The 9,852-nt window shown below is 26.9% G+C and overlaps 1 protein-coding gene across 1 annotated transcript; it reads left to right on the top strand.

The window, feature by feature from the left end:
* The first annotated feature begins 6,714 nt into the window (after nucleotides 1-6,714).
* LOC124847182 (F-box/FBD/LRR-repeat protein At4g26340-like) lies at nucleotides 6,715-8,012 on the top strand. The gene is made up of 3 exons (XM_047324606.2): nucleotides 6,715-7,410; nucleotides 7,506-7,649; nucleotides 7,743-8,012. The coding sequence occupies exons 1-3, from the start codon at nucleotides 6,715-6,717 to the stop codon at nucleotides 8,010-8,012; spliced, it is 1,110 nt and encodes a 369-aa protein (XP_047180562.2).
* The last annotated feature ends 1,840 nt before the right edge of the window (nucleotides 8,013-9,852 follow it).

Below are 9,852 nucleotides of genomic sequence, written 5' to 3'. Positions count from 1 at the left end.
TTAAGGTTTCTTTTTGTTAGTCTTTTCATTAGTATTGTAGATGTTGACATGTTTATCAAACTAATACACTCTTCCTCTTCTGAAAGTTTGTGACACATTATCCAGAATTGTTTATGAAACACTCTGAAGTTTCAATGTTTTTGTGTTGTTTTAATTAGAATTCAAATTTCACATTTGTAATCTGCAATATGAATAGTATTCAATAATAACGTTTCAAAATGTCAATTTAGAAGTAATTATTATCAAAAAAAAAAAAAAAACTATTGCTCACCATGACAGTATTTATACACTAAGATGTTTATAATGGAATCCTTTATATTATATGGATTAATGAGGTTAACTACGTATTCTAACCTCGTCGTACTGTTATGTTTTGCCAACAAAAGTTATATATTAATATTCATTATTGTTTATAAAAAAATTGTGCAAATAATTTTATAATTCTACAGATTAAAAAAACAGAGAGAGCATGGTAATACACAAATAAATGTAATACATTATACAGAATATAAAACTGAGAGAGCATGGCTGATAGGATCAGCAGTTTGCCAGATGAAATCCTCTGTTACATTCTATCTTTTCTTTCAACCAAACAAGTCGTGGCAAGCAGTGTTCTCTCCAAGCGCTGGAAGTTTCTATAACGTTCAGTTTCCTCATTGGATTTTTACAGCAGAGATATCATAAAATTATTTTCACGAGAGTAAAAATGACAAAGATTTGTTAAAAATAATGTCACATATTAAAACTAAATAGCAAACTGACATACATACATAATAGTGTCGATTATGAGCTAGAGTCTTGTTAATAGCGCTGCTTATATCGACGCTAAATGTAATAATAAAATTAGTGTTGTCAATCCAGCTCATTTATTAGTGAGCCAGAAAAACTCGAACCTGGCGGTATATTTTAAGATTTTGAGATAATAAATTAATAAAAATAAAATTAGGTGGGTTCACCACAGGTTCAATTCAGTTGAGCCGGATTTAAATGAGTCATGTTGAAAATTGACCTGCATTATAAATAATTTAATAGCTGAAATTGTTAGAGTTGCAAATGCAGATGTTAGTATTATATTATTAAATATTGAAAATGAAATAATATAGGTTTAATCTCTATTTGTACAGAATCGTCTCAGGATTCTCTTATTTTTTGGATCTCGATTAGGTCTTTCTTTTTGTTAAAGTTGACTCAATTAAAACCTTGTCATTAATTGGACCGAAAGACATTAAAATTTGTGTATCTTAACTTGCTGACTGTACAATTTTCAATGACGTGGCACAGTGTGGCTTGCTGACTGAACAACGTAAAAAACTGGCACGTTTGCTCTTTCTTCACCTTCAATTCCTATTGAGTGTCCAAAACCTTTCATACCAGAAAATGGATCTTCACCTTCTTCCTTTCGATTCCTACTTCCCAGAAATGAAACACACAGAGAATATCTAGCTCAAACCCGTTTTCCATCTTTGCACAATTCAAAGCCCTAAAACTCCAAAAATGTCATCACCGTTAACCTACCCTGTGATGGTCGTCGACAAGGGAACAATTAATAGACTTTTCTTACCATTTTCTTGAACATCAATAATTATTACTATATGTTTTAGGATTTAAGAGGAAACCATCAATTATACCTTTGATATTCATATAATTTGGATTATTATTTTATTAATCATTAAATTTCATTCAAATCTTAACAAACCATAAAAATATAAAAATAGAAAATATTCATATGATAAGTTTAATTCTTTTAAAATACATTTAATTAAAATATTTACCATATCTTTAATGCAATACGATAATAATTTTGTGAGATGGATTGGTTATCAAATAAATCCTCGTGTAATTATATCTAACGGAAATATTACCTGATAAAGTTCTGGTTATAATTTTATTTAATTATTATTACTTATGAATTAATTTCAAGCATACGAAGAGAATAATATACACAGGTGTGTGTCTATACATATATATATATATATATATATATATATATATATACATATATATATATATATATATACATATATATATATATATATATATATATATATATATATATATATATATAGGGCTTGTTAACGCGCGTACGCCTGTTTTTCAGTTGGTACATTTTAGTAACGTGTACCGGGTTTTAGTACACAAAAATACCTTTATATATCATGAATTATAAGTTTTAAGGTTAAGGGTATTTTAATAATTTTCATTCTTAAACCCTTACTCACCTCTCTCATTCCAACATTTTCTTTATTGTTGTCCCAATTGAAAAAAAAAAATAAGAAACATTCGCTGTTAAACAATTTCTTACAAAAAATGATTTTATAATGAGTTTTTATTTTGTCTTATCTAATTTTATCTAATTTTCACAAGCATAATGACATATGAGGAATTGGTAATTGGCCTGAAAAAAATCAGAAACACTCGCGGTTAAACAATTTTTTATAAAAAAATGATTTTATAATGAGTTTTTATTTTATAATTTTTGTGTTATGTAATTTTCACAAGCATAATGACATTCAAAGAAATTGGTAATTGGCTTGGAAAAAATCAGAAACACTTTTAGTTAAATCATTTCTTAAATAAATGATTTTATAATGAGTTTTTATTTTATAATTTTTGTCTTATCTAATTTTCACAAGCATAATCACATATGAAAGAATTGGTAATTGGTCTAGAGGGTTTTTTTTTTAGAAATGATGATTCAACATCTGCAAATGATGAAATTAGAGAGGTTAGTGAAGATAATGAAATTGAAGAGATCTTGAATGAACCTTTTCCTGAAAAACAAATATGCCAATGACTCAATTCTTTACAAAGACAAATTGTTTAACAGTGAAAGTTTCTGATTTTTTCACTTGGAACTACAGTAGGATAACAGAGAAAATGTTAGAGTGAGAGAGATGAAAGATAAAGGATTGAGAGGAATGAGGGAATTGAGTAATAGTTTGAGGATTTCTTGTTTTTTTAGTTTTGAAATGTACCAACTAAAAAACAGACGTGCGCGTTAGCAAACCCCATATATATATATATATATATATATATATATATATATATATATATTGATTTGATTTTCTCTAAATGTACATCAAATTAATCCGAGCAATATGAAATTTTTTATATAATCTTGAATTATATAATTGCAAGAAACATCTATCTAACTAGAGAGATATAAATTGTATTGTAGTGACAATACAATATTTCAATCATGTAAATAAATTTTTTATTTCTTATTTCTTATTTCACTCATTAAAATTTTTTTATTTCAATCATTAAATAAAACTAATTTATTGTAATACAATACAATATTTAATATTCAAAATAACTATATTTTTAAAATATTAAAAAAAATTGCAAACTACACCCTTAATTTTATACAACTAACATGGCAATAGTATTACAGATTAATTTTACGAAAGAATATAAAAAATACTTTATTTTTATTGTCAATTTTAATACAATTATACAACACCAACAATTAGAAAAAATACTTAAAGAAAACATTGTTTTGTTTCCTCCACTTTTAAAATATTACTCAAATTGTGTTTAATTTAATAAGTAATATTAAAAAAGCAGAATAAAAGTATCGAGACTAGTTATTAGTAATAAGGATTTAATGACATCAGTTTTATATGCAGAATATGGGAAATACAACCCTAGCTTATTCTTTTAACGTCCAACTCTTAGGTTCTCATGCAATGCACATCAATTCCAATGCAAAAATAAAGTTTTCTGAAACGATTTGGTAATTAGACGGTGAGTTACTCCTATAAGAAGCTGAAGCAGCTAAGCGAAGTCTGATTATTCTCAAGCATGGATGACAGAATCAGCAGTTTGCCAGATGAAATCCTTTGTTACATTTTATCTTTTCTTCCAACCAACCAAACAAGCCGTGGCAAGCAGTGTTCTCTCCAAGCGCTGGATATTTCTATGGCGTTCAGTTTCCTCATTTTATTTGTCTTTCTATTTGTCTACTTTTTTTCATCTAATGAAAGTTTTATTTGTCTTTTTGTTGGTAACTGCAAGTATTTAAACATGTTTGCATTGTTTATGAAAATTTGTTAGCTGTTTTTGGAATTCAAACTTAACGTTTGTAATATATAATGATCTTTGTTGAATGCACACCTATTAATTGTAAATTTGTAATTTCATAACTAAAATTATTTATGATTTTTATCAGTGAACAAAATCAATGGAGTAAAACGGAAACGGGAAGGAATACTTATTTTCACATAGTTGAATGTTTAGTAGCTATGTTTATGTTTGAAAAATTCTACTTTTACTTAAACATGCTAACATAATATTTTAAATCTTGCTTTTCAAAATAACCAACCTCCAAATGACACAAAACAAGTATTTATATTTCAATTTTGAAAATATCAACAACCAAAAGAAGAAGAATTTAACTCATTATAATAAAAAGATATTTTTTAATTTTCCAAATATCAACTATTTAATGAAACATTAATTAACCAAAGTATGAAAGTAATAATAAAAAAACATATATTTAATAGCTGAAATAGGTATATAAACATAAATTGTGTATTGCGTCAAGAAAGCAGACGTTACATCCAGCACCAATAAAAATTATTTGATAGCTGAAATAGGTAGAGTCGCAAATGCATAAAAATGATTTAAATAGTATTATATTATTTAAAATTTTTAAAATAAAATAATATATAATGACTTTGTAGCTAGTTTAACTAATTCATTTGTTTTTCATTGAACATGCTTTATCTATATCTGACCGGAGACTATATGAAAGTACTTATAGCAATCTTTTTTATGTCATTGTGAACTACTATTTAATTTATAGAATTGGGTTAACAAAACTAAATTAATAATTAAATGAATTTAAACAATATATCCAAAATCAATGCAAAAGTTATATTGAAGAATTTCTGTCGATGGTAGGAAGTAATTCGTAATCAATGATTGGGTGCTTTATAGTTTTTATTCGGAGTTTAAATTCTATGATCTATGGGTCAATGTAAGGAAAATCATTGAAAAAGAATCAAAATTCATTGTTGGTATCTATTTTATGGTATCAGAATTCGAATTTTACATTGCAATATCGGATGACAGTCTATAAATGAGATTAGTTATTCTTATTTTTTTGTCTTTTATTATAATTATTCTTATTTAATATGATTGCATTACTTTCCCATTTTAAAATATTAACACAAATGAATTCTTTTTAATGAAAATATATTTAGTTTTTTACTTTTAAAACATTTATAATTACAGAATTTTCTTATTTAATAAGTTAGTATTAATAGAATTACAGCATTTACAAAAGCAATTAATTTTATACAATTAATTTCGAAATTATAAATTAATATTACCACAAATGTGTCAAATATACTTCAATTTTATTGTCAACTCTACAATTATACCTTATATTTGCACACACCACCAATTATAAAAGATTACATATAATTAGTTAAAACAAAACAACCGAAGAAAAAAAATAATAAGAGATAATAACATTAAATTGATCTATTATTTACGCTACATTTACAGTTCTTCAACATAATTTATTGTTTTGTTTGCTCGACTTTTTAAATATAAGTGAATTTTTTTAATTTAATAAACTAAAATTAAAGAAAAATGTAAAAGTATTGAAACTAGTTATTACTAATAATTAATATCATTACATAAATTTTCAATGCAAAATATGGCAAATACAACCCTAGATTTTTTCTTTTCACTTCCCAACGTTTAGGTTTCTCATGGCATTCGCATCAATTTGAAAAAGATTAAATAATTTTTGGGAAAATGCTTCACCATACTCTATTTTAAAATTGTTTTTGGAAGATAAAAAGCTTTTATATAATAGAATTCCAATACTTTTATATGATAGGAAACAGTGAAATCTTGAAAAGATGCATATTTTTAATTAATAAAAGTTTAAGCTCAAATGGGTAAGGAACAATAACAAATTTAATACCTAGATAACAGATATTGGTATAATTTAATTTATTTACTAGAAACAACAAATATAGTAAAACTTCCCTCATTAACTGAAAACTATATATTTTTTTTATTTATAATTAACAATTAAAAATGCTTCAAAATTGGTGCATTAAACCAAGTTCAACCAGTATTTTGAAAAATTATAAATTTTGAAAATTTTAAATTATTTATTTATTAATATTTACATATTAATATGACTTACTTTTCAATTATATATTTATAATAATTTAGGTATAATGATTTATTAATATACTTATAATTATTTATTATAATAATGATTTGTTAATAGAATGCTTTAGAAGTGTTTTATTTTTAATTTAATTGAGTCCAAGTCTGTTTTTAATTTTTAGGATTTAGTTAATTTTTTAATTATGCATTGGATCGGTGGATTAAAATTAGGATAAAAGTTGTAGTAGTTAATTTTCTAGCATTAATTCTCTCTATTTTGAAGCTAACAGGTGAGAGAAAAAAAGTCAACCGGATTTAATTATATTTAATTTGATTTTAGTAGAGATAAAATAAGAATAAGTTGTTATGATTTTTCGGTTATTTAGGATCATTATTATTTTATTTTATGATAGTGATAAATTTAGTAAATTTTATTTTAAGTTAATTAATATTTTATTTTCTGTTTTCGTTATTTGTACTTACTCCAAAAGTTTGCACCTATTTAAAGGAGTGAATCGAAGAATTCAATTATTTATTTGTGTAGATGACTTTTTTTTAACAGTTTTGGTACTTAGAAGCATGGCAGATCTGATAAGCAGTCTCCGTGACGAAATAATTTGTTATATTCTTTCTTTTCTCAAATCCCGTGAAGTTGTTGCAACCAGTGTTCTCTCCAAGCGCTGGAATCTTCTGTGGCGTTCAGTCCCCTCTTTGGATTTCGACACTGACGAATATTTTTCCCTTCTCAAACGCAAAAAGGATATCCATACGTTTTATAGCTCGGTGTGTTCTTTCTTGGCTGGTCGTGGAGATCAACCCTTGTATAGATTTCGTCTCAGATGTTACTTTTCCATGTATATTTTGAAAAGTATCAGGACTCGGATTCAGAATGCAGTGAGTGAAAGTGATACAGTTCAAATCCTCGACCTCCAGTGCGATCCGGACATTGTCATTCCATCTGTGGTGTTTAGCTTTAGAACTCTTGTAACTCTCAAGTTGGAGTACATAACAGTGGAAGATATTTCCTTTGTTGATTTGCCCTTGCTTAAGATCTTGCATCTAGATTCTATTAATTCCCCAATAGAAATTGATCTTTCACAGCTTCTTTCTGGGTGTCCTAATCTTGAGGACTTAAAAGTCATAAACGTGAGTCATTTGGCTTGTGATACTAAAGGAAAGTTTATCAGATTGCCCAAATTGGTTAGAGCAAGCATCGGAAAATTCTTACTTCCATTGGAAATATTTAAGGAAGTTGTGGTATTGAAATTCCATCGGGTAATACCTGTGAGATTTGTTTGTTATTACTTTCCATTTCGAAGGGGAAAATGAGGGTTTTCTGATGTTTTGATATCATTTCGTTTTTCTTGCAGATATTTCAACCACACCTGGACCTGAATTTTGACTTTCACAATTTAGTTAAACTTCAATTGATTGTGATCCTGGATTGGCTTCTGGTCTTGAAAGTGCTCAATCATTGTCCCAAGCTTCAAAGTCTTGTCATTGACATTTCTAAGGTTTAATGATTAAGTTTTTCAAAGTGTGGATTTTCTTCTTATATTTTCTTCAAGCATTAGTATTTATCCAATTTTTATGTTGTTTGTTATCAGAAACATGGTCGTTGTTATGAAGAAGATGTTTGGCCATACCCACAAACTGTTCCTACATGCATTTCATCACACCTTAAAATCTGCCGTCTAAAATATTACAGTGGATCTAAAGATGAGTTTCACTTTGCAAGATATATATTGGAGAATGCAAAATATCTACGGACCATGAAATTCCACGCTCTTGAGGAAGAAATTAATGATATGAAAAGAGAATTATCTTCCTGCATGAAGATATCAGATACTTGTACCCTTTCATTTTCATTTTTTTAATTAAGGATTGTGTTTTTTAGAGTGCAATTAGTCTACTTTTCTTCTTCAGCTAATGAAAGTTTGCCTCAATTTGTTGGATTTTTGCAGAATTGTTCATGAAAATTTGTTGCTCTTTTTGGAATTCAAACTTCACGTTTGGAATATGTAATGATCTTTGTTAAATGCACACCTATTATTGTAAATTTAACATTATTTATGATTTTTATCATTGAAACGGGAAGGAATACTTATTTTCACATAGATGAATGTTTAGCAGTTATGTTTATGTTTGAAAAATTCTACTTTTACTTAAACATACTAATACGACATATATTTGAAATCTTGCTTCTCAAAAGAAGAAAAATTTAAGTCATAATAATAAAAGATATTTTTTAATTTTTCAATCAACTATTAAATAAAACATTAATTAAAGTATGAGTATCAATATAAAAGATGTCTTAAAAATAATGAGACATATTAAAACTAAAAAAAGTAGTAAAAACAATATAAAAGCATGAATAAAAATGATTTGATATCTGAAATAGGTAGAGTCGCAAATGAGGATGCTAGTGTTATATTGATAAAAACACCTTAATATGTCTCAAGCTTCAAAGTCTTGTCATTTGCATTTCTAAGGTTTAATGATTAAGTTTTTCAAGTGTGGATTTTCTTGTTATATTTTCTTCAAGCATTAGTATTAATCCAATTTTTATGTTTGTTTGTTATTAGATCTTTCTTCCATTAGTTTTAGCAGGCTATGAAGAAGTTGCTTGGCCTTACCCACAAACTGTTCCTGGATGCATTTCATCACACCTTAAAACCTGTTGTCTTAAATTTTACAGTGGTTTTATAGATGAGTTTCAATTTGCAAGATATATATTGGAGAATGCAAAGTATCTACTGACCATGAAAATCTGCACTATTGAAGGAAAAAATGATATGAAAAGAGAATTATCCTCATGCATGAAGATATCAGATACTTGTACCCTTTGGTTTGAATAATTAAGGTTTGTTTTTTTCTATTTGTATTTCTGTTGGTAACTGCAAGTATTTGGACATGTTTGTTAAATCAGTCTACTTTTCTTCACCTAATGAAAGGTTGCCAAAATTTCTCTGTTTTGTCCAGAATTGTTTATGAAAACTTATTGCTGTTTTTGGAATTCAAACTTCACGTTTGTAATATGTAATGATCTTTGTTAAATGCACACCTATTATTGTAAATTTGTAATTTTATAACTAAAATTATTTCTGATTATTATCATTGAACAAAATGGATGGAATAAATAGGAAACGGGGAGGAATACTTATTTTCACATAGACCAATGTTTAATAGCTATGTTTATGATTGAAAAATTCTACTTCCATTTAAACATGCTAATAGGACACAATATTTGAAAGCATGCATCTCAAAAGAATTAAGACTTTAACTGATAATAATAAAATAATATTTTTTAATTTAAAAATATCAACTTGTTTTGGTTGTTTGAGGACTAAGTTACCAAAGGCCTCCACAATTTGTCTTCTTGTTTATCTATTGTAACATCCCAAATTCTCACACTTGATATTTCATAAATAATATGAAAGTGTAACATTTCTACAGTCATTCATTTGGAAATATAAAATATTTCACATTAATTACATATTCTAAACTCAGATTTCAACTTAAAGATAACTCGAGTTTTTCTTTACTATCCTTCCTCCTCCATCATCAGTTGTACTAGATTAGACGACACTCCTTCATCTGCTCCCGTATAACAAATACCTTATACGATCATCGCAAAAATATGATTTTTCCGGTACATGCACAAATAAGTAAGGGTGAGCTATCATGCAACAAACTATTAAAATGAGGCATGATACT

Source organism: Vigna umbellata, chromosome 4 (assembly GCF_029865625.1).
Source record: "Vigna umbellata cultivar VRB3 chromosome 4, Vumbellata_1.0, whole genome shotgun sequence".
Taxonomy (NCBI): Eukaryota; Viridiplantae; Streptophyta; class Magnoliopsida; order Fabales; family Fabaceae; genus Vigna; species Vigna umbellata.
This window is presented reverse-complemented; position numbering and strand designations above follow the sequence as displayed.